This window comes from Chelonoidis abingdonii, chromosome 1 (assembly GCF_003597395.2).
Source record: "Chelonoidis abingdonii isolate Lonesome George chromosome 1, CheloAbing_2.0, whole genome shotgun sequence".
NCBI classification, from domain to species: domain Eukaryota; kingdom Metazoa; phylum Chordata; order Testudines; family Testudinidae; genus Chelonoidis; species Chelonoidis abingdonii.
In genome coordinates, this window is record NC_133769.1 from 269,450,710 (window position 1) to 269,469,263 (window position 18,554).

An 18,554-nucleotide genomic window follows, 5' to 3' on the forward strand; every position below is an offset into this window, starting at 1 on the left:
CCTCTGACTAGAATTGCACATATTTTATCACAGGTTAAGACAGCAGAGGGCTCCCTTGAGTTTTCTTTGGTGTACCTAAAGCTGTAAACAACTACCCTGCATTTCTGAGACGCAAAGCAGGAGCTTTTTATGTCTGATCTCTGGAGTAGGAAACACACCTTCCCTTTTCGCACGCCACGGTAAAAAATCTCAGATTTAGAGTGACAAATTGAATTATCTTCACAAGTTTCGATGACGCTCTGTTTGAAAGAGAATCGATAAAGTGAGCTGTAATTGTGGATTACATAGTGTTTCAGAAAGGTCCTTCGAAGGGAATATGGATCCTATGCATTCAGAATCGCAGTCGTTAAGGCAATTCGTCTGGCTAAATCACGAGGCAACGCTATGGCAATTAAAGATAGATGGTAGTGGGGGGTCGAGGGTCCTTGCTTTTTTCCCGTTGTCTAGAGCATCTGGTTTTCCTACTTACATAAACAGCCACGATCTTTTTCTTGAAGGGAGTGTGTGTGTGTCCTGGCACTTCCAACAGCAAGGGAAACACCCCACTTTCTAAATGTTGAAGTTCAGCATTTAGTCTGATTTTATTGTCCTGTCGCAGGACGGCGTGGTTCCATTAGAAGAAGACAACGTGGACTAATCCCTCAGACTTTAAAGAATCTGAAGAAGGGAAGTTGTTTTAGATAACGTCCGCTATACAGTGTGACAACAGAAAGTTGAAGGCAAAATTAACACAATAAAATCAATTAAAAAACTCCTCTGATTGCATTAGTGAGGGTAATTGTAGCAATTGTATGGAAGTTGCTGCACTGTTGAAATCGCCAGACAGACAATCCAATCTGAATGCTTTATCTGAATCTGTTTAGAGCCACTCTGAAATAAAATAGAATTAAACCGCATTATACAGATCTAATTGAGCGTGTACTCCTCCGAGTTGCTCTAGCTTTAACATAAACTGTGTGTAAGGGAGATGCTTCCGTAAGCTTTTGCCCTCGATATGACAATAGTCCTTTGTAGATTAAAGGATTTATGGAAATAATGGTCGAAATTGGAGCAACTGAACTATCTGCTCAAATAACTGATGTTAGGCTTTATACTGCGAAGTGGTATGTTTTGCAAGCGAGTGTTTGAGCTTCAAAACGTGGAAAAGAAGGACTAGTAAAACAATAAGTTTTTAAGTATATATAATGGAGATATACACACAAGGACACCTGTGCATAAAATGTGTTTAATGATGTACACGGTACAGTAACTGTAAGGTTTAACCATGCTAGGAGTTGGATCGACCAAAATCCATGCTTACAGAAAAGAGGATAATAATGACTGTGAAACCCATTGTGTCGTCTTATTTGTTTAGTTACTTCAGTTTGTAAACTCCTTGGGGAAAACTTCTTGGATCTTCTGTAGCTGGTACATATTGTCAGTGCCCAATAGAGAACACATCCACAGTTTATAAAAAAATAATAATTGCCCATTAGGAGGGTGATCAATACATCTACCGGCCGCCCGCATACAGGTGTACGTAGGCGCAGCACAGAATGCATGCAGTGGTTATAAAGCCCTGGAGACTAGCTGGGTTATCTTCTCGGTTAAAAGTATATTGGTGGTATTATTTCTCTCTGAGACAAAGAGCGTGTGTCGGTTTTAGTCGGAAGGTTCCCTAAAATGCGTAGGCGTGTTTCAGTCTAACCAGCTCTAAATCCTTCACACGCCCAGTGTTTTTTTTACGACGGGAATCAGCTTGCCTAGGAACCTTTTCCTATGAACCTTTTCCAGGTCCTGTCTGATGGGCAGTGTGGAATATTTGGGCTTTCGCTTCCGAATTCCAACTAGTTAGAGAAAAAGGAAATCATGACGGGTCCCACTCGGGTGGGTCTTGGGAGCCATAGATCTGTGTGCACCTACCGAAGCAGAAAGCTCATCTCTCTTTCCATCCCTCCCTTTGTGGCTGGTGTTTCACATTCACCTAAAGCAGCTCTGCGTCCAATACAGAACAAAGGGCTGGAGGAAGGTGAGGTTGAGCGTTTACATTGGACGCTTGTTGACTTCTCCTTCGTTCCCTTTCCTCCCACACCCCCAACTTTCCCGGCTTTGGCCCAGCCTGCTGGAGGCAAAAGGGAAAGTTGGTTTGGTATTTTGTGTGTGTGTGGCCGCTATTCACTGTCACTGACCTTACTCGCTAGCTTCCCTCCGGATTACCCCGTTCACACTGTGTCTGTGTTGCCGCAGCCGGCAGACAGGCGAAGGGGTCTTTTTATACCACGTGCTTTCGCCTCCCCCTTCGCTGGCTCCCCCTCCCGCATGGTGTCACCATTGAAAAATGACGAGCCTGTCTCCAGAAGGGAAGGGAGATCCCTGCAACTTTGAGCTGTCTGGGTGAAGTGGCGGAGTCACGGCTGCCCGCGTCAGCCGGCTCGGGACTGGGCGTGGGGAACCGGGCTGGCGCGCCAGAGAGCTGCAGATCCAGCCACCCCTGGGGCTTTGGTTGCGCCTGGGATTAGCCGCCTGGGCAGCGCCTCGCCTTCCAACCAGAGCAGAGTTTGTGGAGAGCGGCGAGCGAGCCGCGCATTGCAATCAGGCAACCCCAGCTGGGAGCAGAGCCGGCGGCTGCTGCGCGGGGAGCCGTTAGAAACTAGCAATTCTCCCCTCCCCACGCCCCGAAAATTACCCCAGCCCCCTTCTCTGCCGGGGGAAGGGCGGCACCGAGGCCGCTCTCCGCCCGGAGCAGGAGTTCGCTCTCTCCAGATGCTAGTTGCTGAAGCGCTTGGTAGGCACCAGGCAGGAGCCTGGAGGCAGCGGCTGTAGCGGCGGCGGCAGCGATGGGAGCCGGTTACTGAGGGGTGCCCGGCCGAGCAGAGCCCGGGCAGGTGGCACCCGCGGCGGGAGGCCCATGCGGTGACAGCGCCGGGCCGCGGGTGCCCCCTGGGTGCAGTTGCGGCTGGAGGAGCCAGAGGAGGGTCTCGCTTGTCCGTGGCGCCCGCGGATGGGTCCCCGCCGCGGCTGAGAGCCCCAGCGCCCGCCCAGCCCCTGTCTCCGCTCCGGCCGGGCAGTGAGCCGGGAGCCGCCTGCCGGGAGCAGCCATGGCCGCGGCCATCGCCAGCGGCTTGATCCGCCAGAAGCGGCAAGCGAGGGAGCAGCACTGGGACCGGCCCTCGGCCAGCAGGAGGCGGAGCAGCCCCAGTAAGAACCGGGGGCTCTGCAATGGCAACCTGGTGGATATTTTCTCCAAGGTCCGCATCTTCGGGCTGAAGAAGAGAAGGTTGCGGCGCCAAGGTGTGTGTGTGTGTATGTGTCTGCCCCCGTCTCTGTCTGTCTGCCCTCGGGAGTGGGGACAACCTGTAGCGAGCCACCGCCGGGCAACTTACACGCGGCAAACTCTCTGCATTAGCCGCCAGCCCAGCAATCTCCCAGCTAGTGCCTGCCCCAGTCCTAATCTCCGGGCGTTTATGTTCCCTCACTAGTTGCGTGATCTGCTACCTATGCCTCGGGTGGAAAATACACACAGACATGTCCACACTAACTAGAAGAGATCGCAGAGCCAACAGCTCCCGGTGGCGCAGTGTGATCTATCCAGCTGTTGGCCCGGGAAGTTCCTAAGAGAATACGTCTTCTCAGTAATATAATTCACTATGGCACATAATCACACTTTCCCTAGGTGTTAGCTGTAGTAAATAGAGTATCCCTCAAAGAGGCTTTTGGTGTGGTTTCCTCTTTACTTCCCTGTACTAGTTGCCTTCCTGGGTAATGCAAAGTCTTTTGTATTTCGCTCCCATTCACAAAGCGCCTTATAGGCAGCATTGAAACAGATGAGCAGTTGTTCAGATATATGTTAATACCCTGTACTGTTCAGGATGTAATGTATATAGAAAGGTTTCCTCAAACGCTAGTCTAGTCAGAAGAATAAAGGAACGCCTACAATTGATAAGCCCCGTTAGGGAAAAAAAACCCCATAAGCGACTTAGTGTTTTTGTTTTCACCCTTTATTGCCATGTAAAAACTATCTTTTAATTGAGGTGGTGATAGTTAAGTGCTTTACCTGATGCTGATAACTACTGGCTACATAACAAGGGCTCTAATAGCCACAGCTTATTAACCTTTTTTTTAAAAGGACAGATAGTACAACGATTTGTACAGCTTCTAAATGGTCGGTGTCTGACAAAGAAACCTTAGCAAACTATCGTTAATGATTCGTTTCATTATGCTATTTGCTTCGTTTTACACGTAGTATAGGCACTCTGTTCTAGACTCCCATTCTTAACAGTTAAGTAGGAGAGACTCATTTTATTTCCAGTATTCTGAAAGTAGGAAGTGTATCATACCAGCATGCTTAAGGACCATGAGGAATATTATCACATACTGTGTACACTGAAATTATATACATAAATATTTTAACTGCTTATTAAATTAGGGCCCCTAATATAAAGGATAAAATCTGTGGATTATTGTAATTTCTTCCTGTAGATTACAGCATACTCAATAAATAGAGGTCTCCAAATTTACATTAGTAGCATGATTGCATTTTTTCAATGCTTTATATTGAAAGCATGTAAACAAAAGGATAAAACTATATAAAAAGACAGAACATTTATAACTTTTCTTAATTGTATTGCCCAATTAATGAGTAATACTTCCAGAATTTAGAACGGGTGTTTACTTTATCTCATACTTATGCCCAGATGGCAAATAGCTTTAGAACACAGGGATATTTTATAAAGGTTGAAGATTTTAAATAAACATCTTCAAAAGCAAAGGTAATATCTTTACTGATATTCTAGTATCTGCTATTTACTATAGTAAAAAACAAATTATTTCTGAATAGAGAATGCTTCTTCCATCCTGTGCTGTAATTTAGTCTGTATAGTGTGTATAAAGAAGTATACTTCCATTTTAATTTGGTCTAGAGAGTTACAATTGTTGGTAAACTATTTTTATAGTTGGTGAATAACTAAGACATAAGAATTTACCTGATCTGATGAATCTTTCCTTTTCTTTCTGTACATCATATCTGAAATAGCATTTTATGATAGGATCTAACACATTTTATTTTTTATGGCTTTATTATTTGTAGCAGAATTATTTCTTATTCATCAGTTGCCTCAAATACAGTGAAAAGAAGCAATAAAGATACAATAACCTCAGATTTCTTGTATTATTGTAGAATACAAGCTAAATGTTGCCATTATTTGCAAAGTGGTATACAACTTGTCTTCTTATTTCTGAAATACACTTTAAAAGTTAACATGGAGGCCACATAAAATTACTGTACACTTCTTTGAGCATGTAGTGTGTGTTTATATTAATAATCTTTGTAGGCTTAATTTTTAGACTGCATAATTTCTTAAATATAGATTGTCTGTTTTATAATAATCAATTACGGAATTTATCTTCTATAGTTGGTTGATGGAAACCAGTTTACTGGGGCTTCCTTTAATACATTCACTTTCTGAAAAATCATTTTTGTCTGGCTCTGAGTTTCATACTCTGGCAAAACTCTTATTGAATTCAGTGAGACTTGAGGATGATAACCAGTTCACAGCATTGGATGCCAAGCATTTCCACAGTGAAGAGATGCCTCCAGCAAAGTTCTGTATTCAGCATCATGGATTTTTCATAGTGTATTTTGTAATGCTCCTGAAACTGATCATAATTAAACTAAATTGGAGTATAACTTAAACTCTAACTCATGTTAGCACTATTGGTTTCAATGGGAATATTTATTAGTGAAGGTTGCAGGATCAGGCCCTTTGTTTGTCAATGTTAAGAACTTTTTGAAGGCATTTATCCAGTCACGCACATTAATAGCACAAATTAATTATTCATCCATAAAACTTTATACTGAAAAAAAATCCGTTTTATGTGTGTAAGTGCGGTGGTGGTGATGATGCATAAGGTGCCCGCTGTACCTGTGGATTCAAGGTTACATACAAGAAGTAGATAAAGCAGGGAGAGATAAGGGTGGAAAGTGGAGGGCAACTTTCATCACTTACATATCTTGTGGCATAGAAAAAATTAGAATGATATGTAATTGTGAAACAAATAGGCAGTTCATTCTGTTAATTAATTAAATGATCATTATAGGAAGCAGAAAATCAAGAGTTCCATTGCCATTTGTCTGATTCGTCAGAATATATGGCCATCAGTCATCATATTGTTCATTGAAACTTGTTGTTGAGACATGAAATAAGAGCAAAATGTGATGAATTTCCAAAAATCTGTTGTCACATGTGTGCAATGGGAATTTTACAAATAAATCTTATCTAAATGATGTACGAAGTGTCATGAGAACAAAGAGTGAAAAATGAGCCAGTAGAGATGTGACAAGTGCACTCCTTGGATTGCTCATGCATGATAATATCAGAATAGAAGTATGCAACAATTGTTTGTTGTTTACTGATAGTGAAATCTAGAGTACATCACTCCTTCCAAACAAAATCTAACTCTGACTCTTGCAAAGAGGTTATATATGGAAAACAAAAGTCCATACATCTTTGAAGTTAACAGACAGTGAACAGTAATAAAAATCAGCTGAGAGAGATGCTGCTTTTTTCCTAAAATGCCTGTTGATACTGCTTCTTGGTTGGCTGGTGCTAATCTGTGAACAAATTATGTGATTCTGAAGACATAATATATAAAAAGCTAGATATCCTCTACTGTATTGGTGCTTCTTTATAGTTGTGTTTAATTTTCTGTCCAGGGTTATCCCGTTATGAACATACTGTAGTAGCATATATTATAAAGATACAGAGTGGGGAAAAGTGAACATTCTTATTTACATTTACTGGTATAAAAGCCATAATGAAAATGTAACTGTGGTTTTGTTTCAAATATTTTTTTCCAATAATTTCGATTAATATGTCTTAGCTCTATAGTTGATATTGATTTCTGTCGGAGAATTACTTAATTAAGCTATTAAGTGGACAAACCACAATAATGTATCGGACAGCTTTGATTCATAATGTTTAGTTTTATTATTATAATATCTTTAATTTATTCTAACTGCCACCTGATGAAGAAATTACTAGCATTAATTTCCTCGTACTCTTGAAGCCAAAATCTGTGCCCTTGCGTTGATGCCAAACACATATTAATAATAACTCACCATTTTTCATTTTGGATTAGAAAACAAGGTAGTTTAATTCTGTTTATTCTCCAGATTCAGTTAATGCAACACAACAATCACACAGAGGACTGACAGATCAGAATTTTGAAGGCTTCATGTGGTGTGAAACCTGACTTTAACTAGAGACTAAGCAATGAAAAGCAGAAAATAAATTGCTATGCCTTAGCTCATGCAATTACATTACATATGAAGTGTATGATTTCAAACCATCCACTTGTCCCTGTTGCATTCTTAGCTTCTAGTTAACCTATATTTTAACCTATAAATCTATATCCTTTATTGGTCCCCAAAGTTATAGTCTGGTTAATTAGATCTCTTCAGATTATTCCATTGTATAGTATTCATAATGTCAAATGTATAAAAATAAATTTATATTTATATATAATATAATAACATTTATATTGTATATGTATATTAATACCAACTTTATATTACTCAAATTTGGAATGATTTGGCTTCTAATTTTTTTTGCTAATACTAGTGAGATAGAGACAATCTCACTATGTTCAGAGAATATATTGGTTTCAGTTATTAAGACAGGACTATTAGACTTTTAGGGTGGGTTTTTTTTTGTTTGTTTGTTTGTGAATTACTACAGCAATATATCACTCAAAGTGCTTTTTGGGACAATTAATGTGTACATCAGATGGGGTTGATGAAATAGACGGGGAATGACTTCACAACCTAAGAAGTAAAATAATTCTCAGGAAATGCAATACCTGAAGTCTTTTTTGCTTTTGTAGAGCTGAAAGCAAGACCCATTCATGTATATACATGTAAGTTTATTTCATTTCCTGCGAATCAGAACACTCCATTTGTATCTAGAATTCGTAAGAAATTAAGATCAGTTTGGAAGCTGTTGCTCTTTCTAAATTAGTACAAACTGGCTTGGTGTCACCTTAGAAATTCATTCTTCTTGACTGCCCATTAAGACACACTTTTAGCAATCTTTCATATACATTGTAAGGCCTATTTATTTTGCCAAGTGTTTGACTGATTTTGTTTTTAACTGTGTTTAAATCTCTTTAAATGCAGTGCCTAGTTGCCAAGGTGACAGGCACTATCAGCCTGTTTTTATAATAAAATATGTATCAAATCAATTTCATTTTTTTCTTTTAAAATACTGCTAAATATCTCCATTGATATAAGATCACTGCAGACACAAAACATACAAATATGTTGCTGCCAATGTAGGCATGATCATTTTAATTTTTTAAAATTTATTTTCCTACAATTAGTTTTAGATTGAGTATTAAGGCCTTTCCCAGGCAAAACACTTCCCACAGAGTGGGAAGCTCTTCTTTAAATTCTGGCTGGTATTGAAAAGGGGTTTTGGTATGTATCAAAACTATATTAAAGCTGATTATATTGAATGTGAATTAATGCAAGCAACTTGGTTGAGAATATGGAGGGATTATAACATCCCTTGTATTCAACTCTTTCTGGTGGATCTAACAAATGGTGCTGAGTCAAGGATGTAATTTTAAAAGGAGAAGGAAATGAAAAAAGTTAATTCCTCCTTAAAACTGTAATGTAATTTTAGATGATAAAGGATTTACAGCAGTGTTTCATATCAATATGAGCTTTAAATCCTGACTTACAATAGCAGTGTTGTTTGTGAACATTTAACATACAAGTGTCTTGTATGATTACAAAACATTTCATATTATGAATATAATTCAGGAACAAAAAGAGAACTATAATTGTCATACAGTCTTAAAATATTACGTTAAAGTAGAAATAAAATAGAAGCATTTTAGCATTGCGTGTGTGATAAATATTAGTAAATTTTAGACTTCATTGGACTTTCCCAAAAGTTACTTAAGGTTTTAAAAATCTATATTTGGTGGGCATCCCTTTTTCCCTTTGTCTGCAGATTGCCAGCATGGGGTAATGTTTTTTGTCTTTTCCTTCTTTCTGATGTATGCTAGAACACGTGTATTTTTGCCAGCAATCCTGAATGTCCACTTGGAGTAAAGGAGATTTCAGAATTACCTGATTCTGAATACTGTTTTCTTCTTACACTTTTATTCCCTTCACTTTCTTCCTCCTTGCAACTGCTGATTTAACTTCTCATTTATAACAGATACAACATTGAGGGTAATTGACTCTCTTTGAGTTCTCCTGAAGTTTAGAGAATCTGGATTCAGTTGAGTGCCAGTTCAGGCTTCCCTCTAGTTAAGACGACATCATCATGTGACCATTATGCTCTGTCATGACTTGGTTGACACTTCAAGTCTGTGCGATGTCCACTTGCCTGGGAAACAAAATCCTTCATAAATCTACTTCTCTTGTTGTGAATTTACACCTTCCTTCACTGAAGAAATACTGAAATATGAAATGAATAGTCATTTGAAGGACTCTAAATTTCAAGAACTTTTTTAAAAAAATGCCAGTCCTGGTAATAATTAAAGTTTATTATAGAATGTAAAAGAATCTGGCTAATGGAGATGCTAAGGGAAATTTTACTATACACTCTTATTGACTTATTATGGAGGTGCTGTAACAATGACGTAGCTAATTTTGGGTTCTGTTTTGCATTTAAACAAAGAATTCAACCTCTTTGTTTTGCATGAAGAATATCTTCCCAAACTTACAGCACATAACCTGTGAGTAGAGATTGAATTTTTTGAATATTTTGAAGTAAATGTGCTAAGCAGTTTGAGTTATAGTGAATTAAAAATGAGGCCTCAAAGAAAGTTCACGTTTTTGAGTCATGATTTTTCAGGCTTTCTATTTAAAAAACAATGGACTGCAGAATGTTTGGAATTTGTAGATAATTGGTTCTCTCTCACCATATAATATTTTTAAATTAACTAATCCAAAAGACAAAAAAGGATTGGCCTTTTTTTCATTTAATTTTTGTGCAATTGGTAATTGACATAACACGTTTTACATTGTCTACTTTAGTGGCACACTAAAGCAGCTAGAAGACTTTCTGAACAAACTAGAAGAGCTGTTGATCTTTTTGTGTTATGTTTTAAGTGTATACCAAGCCTATGTCTTCATAGCTATGTTGGTCACCGGTATGAAACCCCTCACATCCCTGACCGACATATCTATGCCAGCAAGACCTCCAATGTGGATACAATGATTTTGATGGAAGAGGGCTTCTGTTGATATAGCTAATGCCACTCAGGGAGGCAGTGCTCCTATGTCAACAGAAAAACTCCTTCTGTTGGTACAAACTGCATCTACACTAAGGGGCTATGCCTGCATGGGCTCCATGGTGTAGACCAGTGGTTTTCAACCTGTGGTCCATGGATCTCTGGGGGGTCCGCAGACTAATCTAAGATTTCCAAAGGGGTCTGCACCTCCATTCAACATTGTTAGGGGTCTGAAAATGAAAACCAGTGGTGTAGATACATCCTTAGATTCCCCATTAATGCCAGTTCTGCCTGAAGTATCAGAGGGGTAGCCATGTTAATCTACAGCCACAAAAACAAGGAGCAGTCTGGTGGCACCTTAAGGACTAACAGATTTATTTTGGCATAAGCTTTTGTGGGTAAAAAACCCACTCCTTCAGATGCATGGAGTGAAAATTACAGAAACAGGCATAAATATGTATTGGCACATGAAGAGAAGGGGTTTACCTTATAAGTGGAGAACCAATGTTGAAGGCCAATTAGGTAAGTGTGGATGTGGTCCACTCACAATAATTGATGAGAAGGTGTCAATACCAAGAGAGGGGGAAATTGCTTTTGTAGTGAGTCAACCACTCCCAGTCCGTGTTCAAGCCCAAATTGATGGTGTTAAGTTTGCAAATGAATTGTAGCTCAGCAGTTTCTCTCTGAAGTCTGTTTTGAAGGTTTTTTGTTTTTGTTGAAGAATGGCTACTTTTAAATCTGTTATTGAGTGTCCAGGGAGATTGAAGTGTTCTCCTACTGGCTTTTGTATGTTACCATTCCTGTTATCTGATTTGTGTTCATTTATCCTTTTACGTAGAGACTGTCTGGTTTGGCCCATTTACATGGCAGAGGGGCATTACTAGCACATGATGGCATATATCACATTAGCAGATGTGCAGGTGAATGAGCCTCTGATGGTGTGGCTAGTGTGGTTGGGTGCTATGATGGTGTTGCTAGGGTAGATATGGGGACAGAGAAGGCAATGGGGTTTGTTACAGGGATTGGTTCCTGGGTTAGTGTTTCTATGTTGTGGTGTGTAGTTGCTGGTGAGAATTTGCTTCAGATTGTGGGGCTACCTGTATGTGAGGACTGGCCTGCCTCCCAAGACCTTTGAGAGTGGGGGATCGTTTTCCAAGACAGGTTGTAGATCGTTGATGATGCACTGGAGAGGTTTTAGCTGGGGGCCGTATGTGATGGCCAGTGATGTTCTATTATTTTCCTTGTTGGGCCTGTCCTGTAGTAGGTGACTTCTGGCTACCCGTCTCGCTGATTTTTAGTTCTGTCTGAAGTTGAGCATACCACAGATGACAGGGTGTTCAGCTATTACACCAATAAATGAACTTAAATATAGAAATAACACTTCAAAAATGGTTGAATGCTCATTAAGATGCACACTAGCTCTGTGACATATAGAATCCATTTTTTCATATGAGTAAACTGAGGCATTTATTGTTTGATCTTCCATTACACGTGCACAGGTGGAAGGAAACAAAAGCCAGCAGAAACAGAGGGCACAGGGTAGGGAACAGCACCTCCATAGCATACTTCCTCCCCCTACCACAAGCCCTTGTGAGCTTCTCTGCAGGCTTAACAGAAGGTGGAACTCTGGTGGCTGGTATGGGTAGGGAGAAGTGGCACATGTCTGCATGTCAAAACTGAGTGAGGTGGAATTGAGCATTTACTTTTCCCACGTTGTGCTCTTGCTAGCCAGGTGGATTTCTAAATATAAATCTATACAATGTTCCATGCTGTGATGGAGGAAGCAGATGGGAAAGTCAAGAAGGGTCTGGATCCCTGCATTGTAAGTCCAAAATCTATGAATCAGCAACCTGATTTTCCTGCAAAGCCATAGGGCTCTGCAAAGTTTCGAAGCCACATTCCCTTCAGAATGTGAGAGTTTAGATTTCCCAGCTACTTGGTAAATGAGAGGAAAACTTTATGAGTCAAAACTTAGATTTTCTATTGGAATTTTCCCCCTCCCACAGATTTATTCCATGGAACTGGAGATCCTCCCCTGGGCCAGATACTCATCTGGTGTGAATTAGCATGGCTGCTCTTGGTCACTTGATATTTAGCCATAAGAAACTTGGCCAAAGCCACTCAGCAAATCAGTAGCAGAGAGGAATAGATCACATGAGTCTTGACTTCCAATTCATTGATCTAACTACTAGACCATGCTTTTCTTCATAGCGTGAATAAAATTCTGGCATTTGCTTGAATTATAATGCAAGTTTTCATATTTATCCATTTTTACAGAAAATCAAGACACCCCAAATAATATGCAGTTCAGCATGTGGTTCAGTATTTAAAGCAAGAACTAATAAAAATAAGGCTGAAATAAGTAGATGCAAAAAGCATGATATAAGATTTAAATGGATGTGGTATATAAAAAGGAAAAACACAGAAACCCAACTGACAAGGCTTTCTGCGTGCAGGATCAAGTTTTGGTTAGTTTTGTACAATGGTGGCCATGCAGTCACATAATCCTGATATGTATTGTTTCAGCTTTTTAGTAGGTTTTCCATCATCACTCCAACGACAATTGGAACAAATCAGCTAGTGTGTGGGGAACATTTCCACCTCCTTTCTATAATAGATATATTTTAACAATTTCCTTAGTCTCTGTGTTTTAATCTCTCACTCGGATGTTGTGATGGGGTGTACAAATCCCACACTGGGCCCACAGGGGGTAAAGGACAGTACTGGGCCCAAGTATCCTTTCCCTACCAGACCTGCAGAGCATGCTGCAACTCGAGAGGAAGCTTAAAAGGTGGTATTGGATGTGCTACCCATTAACCCTCCAAGGGCTCTATTTACAGATATATATTAAGAGTAAGTCCTTTGAAGTTATTGGAATTACAGTGGTGTACATAAAAATCGGGATTGGGCCCTTTAATTGCAATAATTAGATTAGATAAATGATAGAGCACGACATTTCTTTAAAATGTAAAATGTTTTCCTTTGTGAAATAATAGAGTAATGCAGTATTTTGAAACACATACAGTCTCTCTTTCTCTGTGTATATCAGTGTTTTTCAAACTGGGGTTGCTCCTTGTATAGGGAAAGCCCCTGGCGGGCCGGTTTTTTTACCTGCCCTGTCCGCAAGTCTGGTCAATCGCGGCTCCCACTGGCCACGGTTCGCTGCTCCAGGCCAATGGGAGCCGCTGGAAGCAGCACGGGCCGAGGGACTTACTGGGCATCGCTTCCAGCAGCCCCCATTGACCTGCAGCGGCAAACCTCGGTCAGTGGGAGCTGCGATCAGCCAGACCTGCAGATGGGGCATATAAACAAACCGGTCTGGCCAGTCAGGGGCTTTCCCTACACAAGCGGCAACCCTGGTTTGAGAAACACTGGTGTACATAATATATAACCACATACCAAAAGCCTAACTTTAAAGAAAATTAATTAGGTTGCAAAATCTACCCCTGCTACAGTTGTTTTATCAGTTGCCAAAGATTGCCAGTGCAATGTGTATTGCTGTGAGTGTGGCAGTGGTGATTGTTGGTGCTTTGGGAGTGACATGGGCCTATCTCTTTAAAATATTCATGTCCCATTATTACTTAGACATGGTGCTATAATTTTCCTGAGGAATGCAAGAAAGAGAACGAAAGTGGTGATTTTTAGCAGTTTATAACTCAGCTAAACCTGAATAGAATTTAACATGGCTGAGAAAAGGGACTTCTCAAGCCTGATTGGGCTTTTCCACTCCTGAATTCCAAATGTCTGCTGCAAACAGTAGACATGTAAGAGCTTCTCAAGAAAATGCCACCAGATTTTTTTTACAATGGAAGTTGTTAGGCAACCTAAATATAGGGGTTGCTACAAAGCTTTCCCTATAATACAGCAAAACATCAGAGGCGTTTGGAGTCCGATCTTGCTGTTCCACTTTGTATAGATAATTATTAACTGAGGCAGGGACTGGAACCCAAGTGTCGTCCCGCTAACCATCAGGTTATCTAGTCATTCTTGTTCTCTAGCCCAGTGACTATGTAAGTGTTTATGTGAAGTGGAACAGTTTCAGTAGGAGAAACTGAGAGACCCACCCCAGAATACTACATACCCTGGGGGTTAGGACACTGTTCTGGGAGGTGGCAGATGTGTGTTTAAATCCTGGCTATAATTAGGCAGACTGTGGTCTTGAACCAAAGTCTTACACATCCCATGTGAGTACCCTAACCATGGCCCTATAGGAGATAATGGGGGTGCTACCACCTGCCTCTCTTCTGGTTTTCTGAATGATGCTTAGGTCCCCATGGGAATTTAACTTAAAAAAATTTTTGGTTTTGATCAAAACCATTCAGTGAATGGGTCAAATCTCTGAATAATTTTAGTCAACCCCAAATTGCATTTTTCAGCAAATAAACTATTTTGACCACCTCTAATTGTAAGCACACCAGTTCAGGTACGCATCTCATTTTCCAAGATATATTGGAATTGTAAAGGCATAGAAAAGAGCAACAACAATGATTAGGGGTATGGAACAGCTTCCATATGAGGAGAGATTAATAAGATTGGGACTTTTCAGGTTGGAAAAGAGACGACTAAAGAGGGATAAGATAGAGCTCTATAAAGTCATGACTAGTGCGGAGAAAGTAAATACGGAAGTGTTATTTACTTCTTCTCATAACACAGAAACTAGGGGTCAACAAATGAAATTAATAGGCAGCAGGTTTAAAACAAACATAAGAAAGTATTTCTTCACACAGTCAACCTGTGGAATTCCTTGCCAGAGCATGTTGTGAAGGCCGAGACTGTAACAGGGTTAAAAAAAGAACTAGATACCTTCGTGGAGGAGAAGTCCATCAATGGCTATTAACCAGGATGGGCAGGGATGGTGTCCCTAGCCTTTGTCTGCCAGAAGCTGGGAATGGACGACGGGATGGATCACTTGATGATGATTACCTGTTCTGTTCATTCCCTCTCAGGCACCTGGCATTGACCACTGTCAGAAGACAGGATACTGGGCTAGATGGATCTTTGGTCTGACCCAGTATGACCGTTCTTATGTTCTTATTGACTAATGTCTGTGAGTTACTGTATGAACTCTTCAGCCTATCTAGTGGATTATCTCTCTATTGTTTATAGAAGTTCAGAAAAGTCTCCATGTTTACAATTGTAAATACATTCCAATGACTAGGAAATATAATATACAATGCAAAAGTTATTTTATTGCTCTATTTTCTTTTTTTTACTTTTCCTCTTTTAATTCATCAGAACTAACAATAAATATACTTCCACCACAACTTCAGCAACCACTAGCCATTCATGAAACTCTCTCTAGAATACTCCTGCACCAGAATCAACATCCAGGACACTGGATAATCAGCTTCAACAATAGAACCCCTACAGACAGTTGTATACAAGAAACTCACAGATCACCACACCTACCTTCACAGATCCAGTAACCACCCTAAACACGCCAAAAAAATTATCTACAGCCATTCAGATACCACAGAATTTGCTTTGAGGAGAAAGTGAGGGATACATGCCTTAGCATACTTAAAACCACGTTCACTGAAGAAGGACACTCTAGCAGAGAAGTAGATTGCATCATGGTATGGGCCATCCAAATACCCCAACAGAAGCTGATTCAATATGGGGGGAAACCCACTGACTGCACGCCCCTAGTTGTCACCTACCACCCCACACTGAAACCCATATGGAGTATCATTAAATAATTACAACCCATGGGCAATGGGGACCACATCCTTAAATAAATCTTTCCTGAACTCCCTCTTCTGGCCTTCAAACCCCTCCCAGCCTTGCTAAGCTCATTATCAGAAGCAAACTCTCCACAGACCAGGACCTATCAATTCAAAGTGGCACTAGACCCTGCTACAACAACAGATGCAAAATCTGCAGCCATATCCCCACTGCTACCATGATCAATACCCCATCTTCCACAACACACATACAAGATCTATGGGTGCTACACATGCCTATCACAACATGTGATGTACCTCATCTAGTGCACAGAATGCCCGAATAGCAACTGTGTGGGTAAAACTATGCTCCCAAATGAACTCACCCAGAAAAATGATAAAAGACAAACACCCTATCACCCGTGGGCTGTTGTTTTTCACAAAAGATCACTCTGTGTCTGACCTCTCAATCCTCGCCCTTGAAGGAAACTTGCACAACATATTCAAAAAATGAGCCTGGGAGCTTAACTCCATAACTTTGCTAGATGCTAAAAATCATGGGCTCAGTAAAGACACTGGATTTATGTCTTATTACAACAGTCTTAATCCACTAACCCTCCTTCATCATAGGATTGCAGAGGTGTTAATTGCCTACTACATTTACATTGGTTTTGTGCAACATGTGTTAATTGCCTGTGCTTAACAATCTGTTCCATCTTGTATTTAGCTGTGACTCTCTGTATGTTTACAGTGCAATAAAACACCTGATGGAACCCAGTCAAACCTCCTGAGTAATCATGGTACATAGGGGACCCAGTCTAAGAGGGAGAGAATCACAGGATTCTACCCCAGGACAGGGGAAGGCATCAACCCCTAACATATGTGGGGGCTGTTCTCCAAGACCAAGAAGAGTTAAAGGTGCAGCTAGCCCTGAACTTGACACAGGTTTTGATAAAAAAAATAGTTTTTAACTGTTTTCTATTTTTTTTATTGTATGTCTAAGCATATACAGTGCTGCTGATTTCTGAATCTTGAGTAATTATACACATGCATCTTTGGCAATTATGTTGATATGATTTCCACTTAAATGTATGCAATTGTGGACAGGTATTTATGCTTTGTCTATATACTAAAATAGTTCACAGATGACCTTCAACTGATGAAGGAGGAACGGGGACAGTTAAAGTACCAGTAGTGGAAGTCTTATGCTGAGTCCAATTCATTGTGACATTCAGGCTTTTAAAAAAATATTATATGGCAGGACTGTGTGAGAAGTGAAGAAATATTTTTTTTCACTTCCACCATAATATCTACGTCTTGCACAATGGGTCTGATACGTTGACAGCTCAGGGAATCCTGAATGTGTCCATTTGGTATCGACTTGAGGTTTTTCTCCCTGTGAAGAATTTTCATGTTATCTTTTCAGACAAAGTTGCTCAGATTTGGACTGCACTGTCTGCTGGCATGGAAAGAAAGAACTGTGGCTTTAGGGGAGAAACTCTAAATCTTTGCTGTTTGAGTTTTATCCTGTTTCACTTACTGAGCTTTGAGAGGTGCTGGAGTAGCTTTATGCTTCTTATGAATTGGACTCTTGTCCTTTCTAGCTGGTAAAAAGAAAGCAGGGAAGTACTGGGTCCATTGCTTTTTATATTTGTCATTGTTTCCCTGCAGGGGGCAGTGCACTAGTGGTTCTTGAACAGTTGTGAGGCCACTTCTCAATAAACCAACTCTTGATGCTGATAAGGTGCCAGTCAAAAGTCACACTATCTCCCAGTTTTGGGGAATGCTATTGAGAGACTGCGGTGGTAGGGAACTCTCAGGTTGAGAATATTGTGGCCTGCTTATTAAAGAGAAATTCTTGTCAGAAGCACATAACAGTGCTGTGAGATTTTCAGTGGCTGCCAATACCATTTCTGGTTGGAAATCCGGGTGCTGGTATTATTGACCTATAAAGTGATGATTGTTTGGGACCTAGTTATATGAGAAACATGGAAGAAGAGTACTATGTAATGATTCTAAAATGATATGTACTCAAAAAACAAAACCAAACCATAAATGGTTTTACTGTTTATTTTACTAATTTCTATAATGCTTGTTACTTAGCTAGATGCTACAGTGTCATACATTGAAACACAACGGAGCAAAAACAAAATTGCAAATGTAAAGGACAAAACAGTCAATCAAATGCTAAGCACAATTAATGGACCTTATGACTACCTGGAAGTCCCTAGACTTGGACTTCGATGGGCTGTCAGAAAGAATGATGTGGAGAGGGCACGTCTGGTGGTTGTGTAGTTAGGAACCCACAGGTTAAAAATATGTGGTTTTTTAATGCTTTTAGTATCTTACTACTTTTGGCTAATCATTCTGCATTGTTTCCAGGTTGTCAATTAACAAGAACCTTGTTTAACACAATCACTCTAGCATGTAATCTATACGTTTAAAGAAAAGGAATGTTGTAGTTTTACAACAAAGCAAAATAGAGTCTGCTAGTCATATCACAGAGGAAGACCTTTCACAGTGTAATTTTCCTGTTAGGTTTGAGATATATAGCAAGTTCATCAGTATGGAATATTGGTGGAAAATTGGGGGTTGGGGGAATCAGAAGCTCAACTAATGTGAGATGATAAGGACGAAAAAGAGAACAAAGATGCCTAAGAAGGGAAA

General features: G+C 40.3%; 1 protein-coding gene across 2 annotated transcripts in view; it reads left to right on the forward strand.

The window, feature by feature from the left end:
- The window catches only part of FGF14 (fibroblast growth factor 14), a 692,658-nt gene that overhangs the window by 442,132 nt on the left and 231,972 nt on the right, over positions 1–18,554 (forward strand). Inside the window, exon 1 of one of the 2 annotated variants that reach the window (XM_075061507.1) lies at positions 2,983–3,270. The exons of the other annotated variant lie outside the window; for it this stretch is intronic. Coding sequence (XP_074917608.1) covers positions 3,078–3,270 — 193 coding nt within the window. The 5' untranslated portion in view covers positions 2,983–3,077. Of the gene's footprint in view, positions 1–2,982; positions 3,271–18,554 lie in introns of those variants that run through there. 2 annotated transcript variants of the gene reach the window in all.